Here is a 16,697-nt window from a genome sequence, read left to right on the forward strand (position 1 = left end):
TTTCTCCAAACTGATATTTACCTTAGCTGAGACTACAGAACAATTTGAAGTTTCTATTCTGCTCTCTTTTCTGTATTTTTGTTCTCATAACAAATGCTGGAAATAACATGCGCAGCCTTCAGGAAAGAAACAAGACAATGTTTAACAAAAACAAAACACAGATGTTTTAAATACATTACATCATGGATCTCATCTGTGAAGCCGATGAATTTCTCCATCATCTGAGCAACATAAATCACATCCATCATATCCAGGAAATTGGCTGCCTCGATAGTGTAGTCAAGCAATTGCCGAGCAAGGGTGAGTGCATTGGTGCTATTAATGGGCATCTGCAGATACACCAAGAGACAGAGCAATAGTGAAAGAGGAATTGCATTTCCCCACAAATCAATAGAAAAACATTCCCAGCATCAATAACATGATCATTAACATTTCATCACAGTGCACTCCATTGCTTGAGACACATAAATAATTTGTTGCATTGGCACAGCCCCATCAAACACTCCCAGGATAGGTACAGCACGGGGTTAGATACAGAGTAAAGCTCCCACTACACTGTCCCCATCAAACACTCCCAGGACAGGTACAGCACGGGGTTAGATACAGAGTAATGCTCCCACTAGACTGTTCCTCTCAAACATTCCCAGGGCAGGTACAGCATGGGGCAAGGTACAGAGTAAAGCTCCCTCTACACTGTGCCCATCAAACATTCCCAGGACAGGTACAGCATGGGGTTAGATACAGAGTAAAGCTTCCTCTACACTGTCCCCATCAAACACTCCCAGGACAGGTACAGCACAGGGTTAGATGCAGAGTAGCTCCCACTACACTGTCCCCATCAAACACTCCCAGGACAGGTACAGTATGAGGTGACATACAGAGTAAAGCTCCCTCTACATTGTCCCCATCAAACACTCCCAGGACAGGTACAGCACGGGGTTAGATACAGAGTAAAGCTCCCTCTACACTGAGCCCATCAAACACTCGTAGGACAGGTACAGTACGGGGTTGGGTACAGAGTAAAGCTCCCTGTACACTGTCCCCATCAAGCACTCCCAGGACAGGTACAGCACGGGGTTAGGTACAGACTAAAGCTCCCTTTACACTGTCCCCTTGAAACACTCTCAGGACAGGTATAGCACAGGATTAGATACAGAGTAAAGCTCCCACTACATTGCATTGACACCGACACTACCTCGTCATCTTAGAGGAGGAGTTTGTGGAATCATGTACAGTTCAGCATCAGGTCAAAGGTCATCCTCAACCCTCCGATAAACTCACCAGGATGAAGGTGTGCAGGACCCTGGTATAGTCGTTGGTGTAGAGACACTGGGAGTAATCAGCTTCTTCCCACTGACCCGAGCGCTGACACTTGCGGAAAGTTTTTTTCTCCAGTGACGCTCCATTCAGTGAGGCAGAGGAATAAGGATACTGCAGGCAGGGCTGGTGGGCAGTGACCCCTGCCAAAGTGCGCGGCCACCTGGAGAGGAAAGCAACAAGCTCATGTTAAAACAAACACGTTCTAACAGCTCATCACTGTCATCGAGGGCCTCACTCCCACTGAAAACCACCTCTCCCACACCTCGCCTCTGGGATGCAAGAGCAGGCCTTTCAGCCCCTCGAGGATGTTCCCTCATTCCAACAGATCATGGTTGATAAAAGCAAAGTACTGCAGATGCTGGAAATCTGACACAAAAACAAAAAATGCTGGAAAAACTCAGCAGGTCTGGCAGCATCTGTGGAGAGAGAAAATGATGGTCAATGTGAAGTGATAGCTGAAGTGAATTGGAAAATGACACTCGGGGATAGATTAATAGAGAAGCAGTGGCAGACATTTAAGTGGATATTTCAGGGTATTCAGAATAAATATATTCCTACTCTAAAGAAAAATTCTAAGGGGAGGACCCACCATCCGTGGTTAACTAAAGATGTTAAGGAAAGCACCAAACTTAAGGAAAAAGCATACAACTCTGCAAAGATGAGTGGCAGGACAGGTGATTGGACAGAATATAAAAAACGGCAGAGAATGACTAAAAGGTTAACAGGAGAAAGAAATTAGAGTATGAGAGGAAGCTAGCTAGAAATGTGAAAACGGACAAGAGTTTCTACAGGTATGTAAACGAGAAAAGAGTAAGTAGAGTGAGAGTTGGTCCTCTAGAGAGTGACAGTGCAGAGTTACTAGTAGATAATAAGGAAATGCCGGATAAAATGAACAAATATTTTGCTTCTGTGTTCACTATAGAGGATAGAAAAACATTCCAGTAATAGCTGCAAATCAGGAAGTGGAGAGGAGAGAGGAACTTGATGACATTGAAATCACTAGGGAAGCGGTACTGAGCAAATTGATGGAGCTGCGGCTGGCAAGTCTCCGGGTCCCGATGGACTACATCCTAGGGTCTTAAAAGAGGTGGGTAATGAGGTAGTCGATGTGCTGGTGTTAATTTTCCAAAATACACCAGATTCTGGAAAGGTTCCATCAGATTGGAAAGTAGCAAATATAACCCCTGTACTCAAGAAGGGAGGGAGGCAGAAAACAATAAGCTATAGACCAGTTAGCTTGACGTCTGTCATGGAGAAGTTATTAGAATCGATCATTAAGGAGGTCAGCTGGGCACTTAGAAGAGCTCAAGGCAATCGGGAAGAGTCAGCATGGATTTATGAAATTAAAATCATGTTTAACCAATTTATTCGAGCTTTTTGAAGGAGTAACATGCACAGTGGATAAAGGGGAACATGTAGACGTGCTGTACTTGGCTTTCCAGAAGGCATTTGATAAGGTGCCACATCAAAGATTATTACAGAAAATTAAAGCACAAGGTGTAGTGGGTAACATATCAGCATGGATAGAAGATTGGCTGGCTGGCAGAAAGCAGAGAGTATGTATAAATGGGTCTTTTTCTGATCGGCAGCATGTGACGAGTGGAGTCCAGGAGGGTTGTGTACTGGGGCCTCAACTTTTTACAATTTACATCAATGACTTAGATGAGGGGAGTGAAGACATGGTAGCTAAATTTGCACATGACACAAAGGTAGGTAGGAAAGTATATTGTGAAGAGGACATGAGGAGATTGCAGATGGATACAGATAGGTTGAGTGAGTGGACAAAGATCAGCCATGATCTTATTGAATGGTGGAGCAGGCTCGAGGGGCCAAATGGTCTACTCCTGTTCCTATTTCTGATGTTCTTATGAGCATCTTTACTCTAACTGCTGGTCTTCGGGTTCTGAAACCCTACAAAGTATTGCCTAACCAAAACCTATCAATCTCAGGTTTGAAATTTCTTATTGACCCCCAAACTCAACAGCTTTTTTTGGGGAGAGAGTTCCAGGTTTGCACTAGCCTTTGTGTGAAGAAGTGCTTCCTGACATCAGCCCTGAACAGAATTTTAATGATATATTTGTTCTTGACTCCCCCACTGGAGGAAATAATTTCCCCAGCCTCCATCTACCTAATCATATCCTTTCATCATCTTAAATATCCCGATTAAACATACCTTATCATATCCTTTCCCCATTTTAAACATCCCGATTAAACATACCTTATCATATCCTTTCACCGTCTTAAACATCCCGATTAAACATACCTTATCATATCCTTTCACCGTCTTAAACATCTCGATTAAACATACCTTATCATATCCTTTCCCCATTTTAAACATCCCGATTAAACACACCTTATCATATCCTTTCCCCATTTTAAACATCCCGATTAAACATACCTTATCATATCCTTTCATCATCTTAAACATCCCGATTAAACATACCTTATCATATCCTTTCATCATCTTAAACATCCCGATTAAACATACCTTATCATATCCTTTCCCCATTTTAAACATCCCGATTAAACATACCTTATCATATCCTTTCACCGTCTTAAACATCTCGATTAAACATACCTTATCATATCCTTTCCCCATTTTAAACATCCCGATTAAACATACCTTATCATATCCTTTCACCGTCTTAAACATCTCGATTAAACATACCTTATCATATCCTTTCCCCATTTTAAACATCCCAATTAAACATACCTTATCATATCCTTTCACCATCTTAAACATCTCGATTAAACATACCTTATCATATCCTTTCCCCATTTTAAACATCCCGATTAAACATACCTTGTCATATCCTTTCCCCATTTTAAACATCCCGATTAAACATACCTTATCATATCCTTTCATCATCTTAAACATCCCGATTAAACGTACCTTATCATATCTTTTCATCATCTTAAACATCCCGATTAAACATACCTTATCATATCCTTTCCCCATGTTAAACATCCCGATTAAACATACCTTATCATATCCTTTTCCCATTTTAAACATCCCGATTAAACATACCTTATCATATCCTTTCATCATCTTAAACATCCCGATTAAACACACCTTATCATATCCTTTCATCATCTTAAACATCCCGATTAAACATACCTTATCATATCCTTTCCCCATTTTAAACATCCCGATTAAACATAGCTTATCATATCCTTTTCCCATTTTAAACATCCCGATTAAACATACCTTATCATATCCTTTCATCATCTTAAACATCGCGATTAAACATACCTTATCATATCCTTTCATCATCTTAAACATCCCGATTAAACATACCTTATCATTTCCTTTCATCATCTTAAACATCCCGATTAAAGATAACTTATCATATCCTTTCCCCATTTTAAACATCCCGATTAAACATACCTTATCATATCCTTTCATCATCTTAAACATCCCGATTAAACATACCTTATCATATCCTTTCATCATCTTAAACATCCGATTAAACATACCTTATCATATCCTTTCATCATCTTAAACATCCCGATTAAACATACCTTATAATATCCTTTCATCATCTTAAACATCCCAATTAAACATACCTTATCATAGCCTTTTCCCATGTTAAACATCCCGATTAAACATACCTTATCATATCCTTTTCCCATGTTAAACATCCCAATTAAACATACCTTATCATATCCTTTTCCCATGTTAAACATCCCGATTAAACATACCTTATCATATCCTTTCCCCATGTTAAACATCCCGATTAAACATACCTTATCATATCCTTTTCCCATGTTAAACATCCCGATTAAACATACCTTATCATATCCTTTTCCCATGTTAAACATCCCAATTAAACATACCTTATCATATCCTTTTCCCATGTTAAACATCTCGATTAAACATACCTTATCATATCCTTTCCCCATGTTAAACATCCCGATTAAACATACCTTATCATATCCTTTTCCCATGTTAAACATCCCAATTAAACATACCTTATCATATATAAAAATATAAAAACAAAAAACTGCGGATGCTGGAAATCCAAAACAAAAACAGAATTACCTAGAAAAACTCTGGCAGCATCGGCGGAGAAGAAAAAAGTTGACGTTTCGAGTCCTCATGACCCTTCAACAGAACTGAGTGAAATTAGGAGAGGGGTGAAATATAAGCTGGTTTAAGGTGGGGGCAGGGGGTGGGGGGAGAGAAGTGGGGGTTGCGGGGGAAGGTGTGGTTGTAGGGACAAGCAAGCAGTGATAGGAGCAGATAATCAAAAGATGTCACAGACAAAAGAACAAAGAGGCGTTGAAGGCGGTGATATTATCTAAACGAATGTGCTAATTAAGAATGGATGGCAGGACACACAAGGTACAGCTCTAGTGGGGGCTGGGGTGGAATAAGACTAACCGGGCATAAAAGGTATAGATTTAAAAATAATGGCAATAGGTGGGAAAAGAAAACTCTATATAAATTATTGGAAAAAAACGAAAGGGAGGGGGAAGAAACGGAAAGTGGGTGGGGATGGAGGAGGGAGTTCAAGATCTAAAGTTGTTGAATTCAATATTCAGTCTGGAAGGCTGTAAAGTGCCTACTCGGAAGATGAGGTGCTGTTCCTCCAGTTTGCGCTGGGCTTCACTGGAACAATGCAGCAAGCCAAGGACAGACAAGTGGGCAAGAGAGCAGGGTGGAGTGTTAAAATGGCAAGCGACAGGGAGGTTTGGGTCATGCTTGCGAACAGACCGAAGGTGTTCTGCAAAGCGGTCGCCCAATTTGTGTTTGGTCTCTCCAATGTAGAGGAGACCGCATTGGAAGCAATGAATGCAGTAGACTAAGTTGGGGGAAATGCAAGTGAAAGGCTGCTTCACTTGAAAGGAGTGTTTGGGCCCTTGGACGGTGAGGAGAGAGGAAGTGAAGGGGCAGGTGTTGTATCTTTTGCGTTTGCATGGGGAGGTGCTGTAGGTGGGGGTTGAGGAGTAGGGGGTGATGGAGGAGTGGACCGGGGGGGTGAAAGGAAGATGTGTTTGGTGGTGGCATCATGCTGGAATTGGCGGAAATGGCGGAGGATGATCCTTTGAATGCGGAGGCTGGTAGGGTGATAAGTGAGAACAAGGGGGACCCTATCATGTTTCTGGGAGGGAGGAGAAGGCATGAGGGCGGATGCGTGGGAGATGGGCCGGACACGGCTGAGGGCCCTGTCAACGACCGTGGGTGGAAAACCTCGGTTAAGGAAGAAGGAGGACATGTCAGAGGAACTGTTTTTGAAGGTAGCATCATCAGAACAGATGCAAAGGAGGCGAAAGAACTGAGAGAATGGGATGGAGTCCTTACAGGAAGCAGGGTGTGAGGAGCTGTAGTTGAGATAGCTGTGGGAGTCGGTAGGCTTGTAATGGATATTGGTGGACAGTCTATCACCAGAAATTGAGACAGAGAGGTCAAGGAAGGGAAGGGAAGTGTCAGAGATGGACCATGTGAAAATGATGGAGGGGTGGAGATTGGAAGCAAAATTAATAATTTTTTCCAAGTCCAGCATGAAGCAGCACCGAAGTAATCATCGATGTACCGGAGAAAGAGTTGTGGGAGGGGGCCGGAGTAGGACTGGAACAAGGAATGTTCCACATACCCCATAAAGAGACAGGCATAGCTGGGGCCCATGCGGGTACCCATAGCCACACCTTTTATTTGGAGGAAGTGAGAGGAGTTAAAGGAGAAATTGTTCAGTGTGGGAACAAGTTCAGCCAGACGGAGGAGAGTAGTGGTGGATGGGGATTGTTTGGGCCTCTGTTCGAGGAAGAAGCTAAGGGCCCTCAGACCATCCTGGTGGGAGATAGAGGTGTAGAGGGATTGGTTGTCCATGGTGAAGAGGAGACGGTTGGGGCCAGGGAACTGGAAATTGTCTACCTTATCATATCCCCATTTTAAACATCCCGATTAAACATACCTTATCATATCCTTTCATCATCTTAAACATCCCGATTAAACATACCTTATCATATCCTTTCACCATCTTAAACATCCTGATTAAACATACCTTATCATATCCTTTCACCATCTTAAACATCCCAATTAAACATACCTTATCCTATCCTTTCACCATCTTAAACATCCCGATTAAACATACCTTATCATATCCTTTCACCATCTTAAACAAGAACAAAGAACAAAGAAAAGTACAGTACAGGAACCTTCGGTCCTCCAAGCCTGTGCCGATCATATTGCCTATCAAACTAAAACATTTTGCACTTCCAGGGTCCGTATCCCTCTATTCCCATCCTATTCATGTATTTGTCAAGCTGCCTCTTAAACACCTGCTTCCACCATCTCCTCTGGCAGTGAATTCCAGACACTCACTACCCCCTGCTTAAAAAACTTGCCCCGCACATCTCCTCTAAAGTTTTTGCCTCTCAGCTTAAATTTATGTCCCCTAGTAATTGAGTCTTCCACCCTGGGAAAAAGCTTCTGACTATCTACTCTGTCCATGCCACTCATATTTTTGTAAACTTCTATCAAGTCGCCCCTCAATCTCCATCACTCCAGTGAGAACAATCCAAGTTTCTCCAACCTCTCCTCATAGCTAATAACCTCCAGACCAGGCAGCATCCTGGTAAACCTCCTCTGCACCCTCTCCATATCCTTCTGGTAATGTGGTAACCAGAATTGCACGTAATATTCTAAGTATGGCCTAACCAAGGTTCTATACAGCTGCAGCATGACTTCCCAGCTTTTATACTCAATACCCCTGTCGATGAAGGCAAGCATGGCATGTGCCTTCCTGACTACCTTATCCACCTGCGTTGCCACTTTCGGTGACCTATGGATCTGTACACCCAGATCCCCCTGCTCGTCGATGCACTTAAGGGTTCTGCCTGTATTAGATCTTACAAATGCATTACCTTGCATTTGTCCGGATTAAACTCCATCTGCCATTTCTCCGCCCAAGTCTCCAACAGATCTATATCCCATTGTATCCTTTGACAATCCTCTTCACTATCTGCAACTCCTCCAACCTTAGTATCATCTGCAAACTTACTAATTAGCCCAGTTACATTTTCCTCCAAATCATTTACATATACTACAAACAGCAAAGGTCCCAGCACTGATCCCTGTGGAACACCACTAGTCACAGCTCTCCATTCAGAAAAGCACCCTTCCACTGCCACCCTCTGTCTTCTATGACCAAGCCAATTCTGTATCCATCTTGCCAGCTCACCTCTGATCTTGTGCGACTTTACCTTCTGCACCAGTCGGCCATGAGGGACCTTGTCAAAGGCCTTACTGAAATCCAGGTAGATAACATCCACTGCCCTTCCATCGTCGATCATCTTTATCACTTCCTCGAAAAACTTGATCAAATTAGTGAGACATGACCTCCCCTTCACGAAATCATGCTGCCTCTCACTAATATGCCCATTTGCTTCCAAATGGTAGTAAATCCTGTCACGAAGAATCTTCTCTAATAATTTCCCTACCACTGACATAAGGCTCACCTGCCTGTAATTTCCTGGATTATCCCTGCTACCCTTCTTAAATAATGGAACAACATTGGCCATTCTCCAGTCCTCTGGGACCTCACCCGTAGCCATTGAAGATACAAAGATTTCTGTCAAGGCCTCAGCAATCTCCTCCCTTGCCTCCCTCAGTACTCTGGGGTAGATCCCATCTGGGCTGGGGACTTATCCACCTTAATATTCTTCAAGACGCCTAACACCTCCTCTTTTTTGATCTCAATATGATCCAGGCTATCTACACACTCTTCCCTAGACAAATCGACTGCTAAATCCTTCTCTTTGGTGAATACTGATGAAAAGTACTCATTTAGTATCTCTTCCATTTCTTCTGGCTCCACACACAGGTTCCCACCTCTGTCCCTGAGTGGGCCTACCCTTTCCCTGGCTACCCTCTTGCTTTTTACATATGTATAAAAGGCCTTGGGATTTTCCTTCATCCTGGTTGCCAATGACTTTTCATGACCCCTTTTAGCCCTCTCGATTCGACCAGCCACCCCTTAATCTTCCATACCCAAGGGAAGACAAGCCTAATCTTTGCAACCAATCTTCATAATTTAACCCTTTTATGCCAGCAGTATTCTGGTAAATCGACACAGCACCTGCTCCAAGGCCGACATATCGTTTCTGCATAGCAGTGCCCAAAATGGAATGCAGTTACTCCAGACAGGATCTGACCCAGGGCTCTGGAAAGCTGCAACCTGATTTCCTCTTCTCTATTGACCTGTAGGGGTTGGTGAGGGTCTGTGCTCAGACCAGGCTATGAATAACCGTCTGCTGGCACCAACACAAAAACAGAATTACCTGGAAAAACTCAGCAGGTCTGGCAGCATCGGCGGAGAAGAAAAGAGTTGACGTTTCGAGTCCTCATGACCCTTCGACAGAAATTGAGTGACTCAAGTTCTGTCGAAGGGTCATGAGGACTTGAAACGTCAACACTTTTCTTCTCCGCCGATGCTGCCAGACCTGCTGAGTTTTTCCAGGTAATTCTGTTTTTGTTTTGGATTTCCAGCATCCGCAGTTTTTTTGTTTTTATGCTGGCACCAACAGTCTGGACAAAGCCCCTCTGACTGTTCTTCCCTCATGTGGGCGAAGCAGCAGGACCTGAGTGTGGGAGCATTGGCCAGCAGAGGGAGTCCTCCATCCACTGAGCTCCATGCTCTGCATTGCCAAGGGTGTCAGGGTAGAGACTGCAGGCTTCCATATCTAAACAGTGCACTCACTTCCCTCTCAACACTCAATTACAAGGTTAAAACTTTCCAGGCAAGGTACTGCAGACAAATCACCAACAGATAAAGGATTACAGCGTGTACTGGAGCAGCAGCAGGGCATGTTTGACAGATAAAGGCATCACCTTGGCAGACTGAAGGAAGAGCAGAGAGGACAGGGGCTCACTCCCATTTTGCAAACAGGCAGCAGTCACGAGGGTTGCCAGCTCTGGTTGGACATCTTCCTGGAGCTGCGATGACATGCCTCCCACCCCTATTCTCTTGACACGTGCATTCCTGTAAACCCTGCCTTCTCATGGCCAGAGAGCCAACAGACTCTTCATCGCCCCTATTTCCAATATTTTTACTACTATTAAACAAATATGCTGACAGAAACATTTTAAGCAACCCAATTTTGTGAAATAAAAAGATGCCCTGGGTTTAGTCCACAGCTGTGCGCTGGGAATTGATTTTTCATCCAGGGCAATCGTGCAGTGTTGGCAACCAAGCTTGGAGTACACTGAATGAGTCAACGCCATACAGCCAAGAGATTGGCCTGTTTCTCAAGCACCTATTGGACTACGAGGGCAGCCGGAGAGAGAGCGCATGTTCATTCTGGTCAGAATTGTACTGCCCCTGGCCATCATGGTCGATGTGATCTTTAGGGTCTTAGAAGAGAGATCCCCATGTGACAGGTCAATGAAATCTGAGATAATCATGCATCAGCCATGACTCAGTCAGTCACACTCCCAGATCTGAATAAGGAGGTTATGGGTTCAAGACCCAGGACAGAGCCTTGAACACAAAATCAAGGCCAGCATTCCCATATCCATTATCTGCAAGATCACAGACTGAGATCCGGGTCCGAGCTGTTGTTTTACTGTAAATTGAAGCGCTTTATCATTCCTGGCACATTGCGTGATGACTCCGTTAACAGCTGCACCTGCTGGACTTTTAAAAACCTGATGAAAATCAGACCTGGCCTCCCTCACCCACCTTATCAGACCTGGTCTCCCTTCCCCACCTTATCAGACCTGGTCTCCCTCACCCACCTTATCAGACCTGGCCTCCCTCACCCACCTTATCAGACCTGGCCTCCCTCACCCACCTTATCAGACCTGGCCTCCCTCACCCACCTTATCAGACCTGGCCTCCCTCACCCACCATATCAGACCTGGCCTCCCTTCCCCACCATATCAGACCTGGCCTCCCTTTCCCACCTTATCAGACCTGGTCTCCCTTCCCCACCTTATCAGACCTGGCCTCCCTCACCCACCATATCAGACCTGGCCTCCCTTTCCCACCTTATCAGACCTGGCCTCCCTCACCCACCTTATCAGACCTGGTCTCCCTTCCCCACCTTATCAGACCTGGCCTCCCTCACCCACCATATCAGACCTGGCCTCCCTTTCCCACCTTATCAGACCCGGCCTCCTTTCCCCACCTTATCAGACCTGGCCTCCCTCACCCACCTTATCAGACCTGGTCTCCCTTCTCCACCTTATCAGACCTGGCCTCCCTCACCCACCTTATCAGACCTGGCCTCCCTTCTCCACCTTATCAGACCTGGCCTCCCTCACCCACCTTATCAGACCTGGCCTCCCTCACCCACCTTATCAGACCTGGCCTCCCTTCCCCACCTTATCAGACCTGGCCTCCCTCACCCACCTTATCAGACCTGGTCTCCCTTCCCCACCTTATCAGACCTGGCCTCCCTCCTCCACCTTATCAGACCTGGTCTCCCTTCCCCACCTTATCAGACCTGGCCTCCCTCCTCCACCTTATCAGACCTGGCCCTCCCTTCAGAGTGCCAGCTCACTTTAAACCATCGTGAGCATCCTCAAAGACTGTGAGTCAGTGTTTAACAGTAGAAAGTGAAGCAAATGGCTATTTTCTCCAGCCTGGAATGGACGGTGAATCGAGTATTATTGGGGACAATCTGGCATGTTCTATCCCTCTGGCTTACCTGCTGCATTCTGCCTGGCCTTTTGAATTTTTCAAATATTCCATATCCTACCCTGAGTCTGGGCCTCTGACTTAATTCAAACCACATTGACTCCATGGAGATGTTATTTTCAGTCAGAAAAGGCCTGTGTTATAGTTTGGCCCCGGTGCTTTCTTCTGTTGCCAAATGCATTCCGGCACCTATTGCTCCTGGCCCAGAGAGATTACCAGCACCATTTAAAAGTGCCTCTCTTACCACATGTCTTCTAAAGTACACCATATGGATGCATCACCTGAATCATGCTCCTTAACCCTTTCTACGTCTGCCAGCCATGCCTCAGTGGTTACACTATCCTCTCAGGGTCAGAAGGTCGTGGGTTTGAGTCTTAGTCCAGAGACTCGAGCATATTTACCGGCCTGACAATCCTCCAGTGCTGCATTTCAGATGAGGCATTAAACCGAGACCCCGGTTCTCTCTCAGATGATTGAAAAGATCCCTATTTGAACTATTTGGAGGAGGACAGGGGAGTTCCCACCAGCAGTCCACATTTCTCCCTCCTGTTACTACAACAGATGATCATGCACCAAATTGGCTGCTGCATTTCTTACATGACAACAGTGACTACAAATCAGAAGCACTTCATCCTGAGGTTGTATATAAAAGCAAGTTTTTTCTTTCTCTTTGCTTTCTACTGTTCAGCTGTCTTCTCTTTTCTTTATTATATTTTAATCCTTCTCAGGGTATGGATGTGGTTGGTAAAACTGACATTTATTCCTCTGAAATGAGGGTTGTAGCTGTTGAACTGATGATTACCATTTGATGCAGCCAAATGGCTTGTTAGCTCGCTTCAGGAAGCAGCTAAAAGTCAGCCACATTGACTCGAGAGCTATGTTGATAGAGTTGATGTTGGCCAGCCCAGCAAGGAAGGTCTTACAGAGCAGCTGGAAAGCGATAATGGAGGGGGGGAGGTGGGGGGAGGGGTGGTGGTGCAGGAGGTGCAAAATTAGCTGAGAATCATCTGTGTACAGTTCAGGCTAACAATTCCAACTCTCTGCTCAAACATCGATAGGGAACAAACAAAACGACTGTTTCCTACTCAGTCAAAACATCTTTCACTGACCTGAAGTCCCCTCTGTTGTTAGTGACCCGTTCAGCCTGGCAATATGTTGCAGATGTGTCTATAACCACAATGTCCACTTTCCTGGAAGCGTTCCCACGCGATGTTGTGATGACACATTCCCATTCTCCACTGGCAAGCAGGTAAATGTTTGAGAGAATCAGTTCACTGCAAGACACAAGGAGAAAGATCAGTTTAACCCTTTCATCAAATTATTCTTTCCAAAAGGAGGTAAATTTCTTTTAGTCAGTGTGGAGTTCCCCATCGTTGCAGATTATATGCAGTTGGGGTCAGTAGAGTTGGAGGCTATGTCAGGGTGGGGTCAATGGAGGAACTGGTCTATGGTAGGAGTTGGTTTTCCTGGTAACTGATCTGTAATGAGTTGGCATGTGCAGTGCCTGGTCTGTGGAGAGAGTTAGCATGTCTGGAAGGTGTCAGTAGGGGTGTTGGTGTTCTCGGTATCTGCTCTGTTAGAGTTTGTGTGCTGTGTTTTCAGCACAGTTGGTGTGATGCCGCCTTATGCTCGGAATACCTGGATATCAGGGAGCAGTCGTGAATCAAGCTGTCTACAATGATCACGCCGTCCTCTTCCTCCTGCTGCACAGGGATGTTGTTGTGGTACCAGAGGACCCTGGTGCTATTGTCCAGATATGTAGCAGTGCACAGGAATGGCAGCCGATCACCCTGGAATACCACTTGCCGAAGGGAAGGAATCAACTGCAGAATTGGCAGCTCTAGAGGTCCGTCTACAACCAAAACAGAATTCAGCACCGTTAATTCATTCCCAATATATATTGCCATCCTTACATCTTCTGTCTGCATAACTAGAACATCTTACAGCACAGCTATTCAGCTTATTGTGCCTGAACTGATCAATTAAACATACTCCCCCTGCTCTTTCCCACCTTCTCTCCACCAAGTCCCTCCTCCCTGCTACCATTCACGTAAATCTCCTCTGCACCTTGGAAGGCCTGAATTTGCGAATGAGTGATTTCTCAGGGTTTCACATTCCTGCCTAGCCTTTGTGCCAGGATATTGAGGTCGGCGAGTGGGGGTGCGAGGTCCCCTCACTGACACGTTAATTAATGCGGAAACGATGTTGGGTAGAACTCCCGACCTCACCCCGCGTCATTTCAATTTTCATTCGGCGGGGGCGTAGCCGAATCAGCTGTGCGCTCGCCGACCTGTCAACGGCCAATTAAGGCCATTTAAAAACTAATTGAAGTAGTTAAAGGACCTGCCCGTCCAACCTTATGGTTGGCGAGGAGGCCAGGAGCCCTGGCGGACTTCAGAAAAAGCGTCAAACCTCATCCACGGGCGGGACGAGGCTTCATGTAGGTTTTTAAAAATTTAATAAAAGTTTAATTAAAAGTGATGGACGTGTCCCAACTCATGTGACAGTGTCACATGAGGGGACATGTCAGGGAAAGTTTCTTTCTCCACATTGACCATTTTTAAATTTGCTGCACTTAGCCTCAGGGAGATGAATGCGTTTTTTCGTGTGCATGCAGGAAAGAGCACACTCCCGGCTGAGGGAATCCCTCCCCCGCCCGCACAGGGAGCACATAGTGCTTCCACGCGGACATCATGCTGGGTGGGCTTTAATTGGCCTGCTTACGTAAAATGGCGGCGCGCCCCTGCACCCACTCCTGAACATCCCCCCCAACGGGGGGAAAATTCTGCCCTGTGCCTCTATTCATAAAATAAGGATCTCATCTATTCCCAAGTTGCAGAGAAGCAAGAACTGGGTTCAGATTCCAGCAGCTAAGCCTAGCTGCCTCCTCCTTTCTGGACCTGATGGGTTGCATCCTAGGATATTAAGGAAGTAGCTACAGAGATAGTGGATGCACTGGTAGTAATCTTCCAAGATTCCTTAGATTCTGGAAAAGTCCCAGAAGATTGGAAAACTGCAAAAGTAACACCCTTATTCAAAATGGGAGGGAGACAAAAACAGATAACAATAGGCCAGTTAGCTTAATATCTGTCATTGGGAAAATGTTAGAGTCTATTATGAAGGATATAATAGCAGAGCATTTAGAAATACATAATCTAATCAAGCAGAGTCAGCATAGCTTCATGAAGGGGAAATCATGCCTGACAAATTTATTAGAATTCTTTGAGGAGGTAACAAGCAGGATAGATAAAGGGGAACCAGTAGATGTAATATATTTGGATTTTCAAAAGGCATTTGGTAAGTTACTGCGCTTAAAGCTACTTGATAAGATAAGAGCTCATGGTGTTGGGGATAGTATATTAGCATAGATAGAGGATTGGCTAACTAATAGAAGACAGAGAGTTGAGATAAGGGGGGCATTTTCAGGATGGCAACTTGTAACTAGTGGAGTGCCACAGGGATCAGTGCTGGAGCCACAATTATTTACAATATATATTAATGACTTAGATGAGGGAAGTGAATGTACTATCGCCAAGTTTGCAGGCGACACAAAAATAGGTGGGAAGGCATGTGGTGAAGATGACACAAAGTGTCTACAGAGGGATATAGACAGCTTAAGTGAGTGGGCATAAACTTGGCAGATGGACTATAATGTGGGAAAATGTGAGGTTATGCACTTTGGCAGAAAGAACAGAGGAGCTGAATATTATTTAAATGGAGAAAAACTGCAGAAAGCTGCAGCACAGAGGGAATTGGGGGTCCTCATGCATGAATCCCAAAAAGCTAACATACATGTTCAGCAGGTAATAGGGAAGGCAAATGGAATGTTCGCCTTTATTTCAAAGGGAATGGAGTATAAAAATAGGGAAGTCTTGCTCAAACTATATAAGGCACTAGTTAGACCACACCTAGAATACTGTGAACAATGGTCCCTTTATCTAATAAGGCAAAATATACTGGCATTAGAAGCAGTTCAGAGAAGGTTCACGAGGCTGATCCCGGGTATGGAGGGATTTCCTTATGAGGGGAGGTTGAGTAGGTTAGGCCTGTACTCATTGGAGTTTAGAAGAATGAGAGGCGACCTTATTGAAACATATAAGATTCTTATGGGGGCTTGACAGGGTAGACGCTGAGAGGTTGTTCTCCCTTGTGGGAGAATCTCGGACCAGAGGGCATAATCTCAGAGTAAAGGGTCGCCCATTTAAGACAGAGATGAGGAGGAATTTCTATTCTCAGAAGGGTAGTGAATCTGTGGAATTCTTTACTATAGAGGACTGGGTCATTAAGTGTATTCAAGGCTGAGATAGACAGATTTTTAATCAGTAAGGGAATCAAGGGTTATGAGGAAAAGGCAGGAAAGTGGAGTTGAGGATTATTAGGTCAGCCATGATCTCACTGAATGGCAGAGTGGACTCGATGGGCCGAATGGCCTACTTCTGCTCCTACGTTTTATGGTCTAAGTGCTTTCTTTCCCCATTTGCCTTCCATCTCTTGATAAGGGTTCAAGTCCATCTTGTTGCATCCCTCTAAACCCTCTCTTAAACTTCTGGGTATGATGCAAGATGCAACTTCTCCAAGGGTAGGCAAACCTCACTCAGGAGATTTTCTCTCTGTCATAATCCATTTCGATAGATTGATGTTCCCGACAACCAGCAATAGACAACAAGTCTCTTTGGTACATTAAGCATCAGGCTGCTGATGAACCAAACCACTTACTACTTTGCTGAATTTTCA

General features: G+C 44.8%; 1 protein-coding gene across 1 annotated transcript in view; it reads right to left on the reverse strand.

Annotated features, from left to right (window-relative positions):
- Window positions 1-16,697, reverse strand: part of LOC121290171 (adhesion G protein-coupled receptor A2-like) — a 241,134-nt gene that overhangs the window by 29,697 nt on the left and 194,740 nt on the right. Inside the window, exons 7-10 of the mRNA XM_041210423.1 lie at window positions 13,602-13,815; window positions 13,073-13,237; window positions 1,282-1,480; window positions 180-329 (exon numbers count right to left, since the gene is read on the reverse strand). Of these exons, the coding sequence (XP_041066357.1) occupies window positions 180-329; window positions 1,282-1,480; window positions 13,073-13,237; window positions 13,602-13,815 (728 nt within the window). The remainder of the gene's footprint in view (window positions 1-179; window positions 330-1,281; window positions 1,481-13,072; window positions 13,238-13,601; window positions 13,816-16,697) is intronic.

The sequence above is a fragment of the Carcharodon carcharias genome, chromosome 17 (assembly GCF_017639515.1).
Source record: "Carcharodon carcharias isolate sCarCar2 chromosome 17, sCarCar2.pri, whole genome shotgun sequence".
Classification (NCBI taxonomy): domain Eukaryota; kingdom Metazoa; phylum Chordata; class Chondrichthyes; order Lamniformes; family Lamnidae; genus Carcharodon; species Carcharodon carcharias.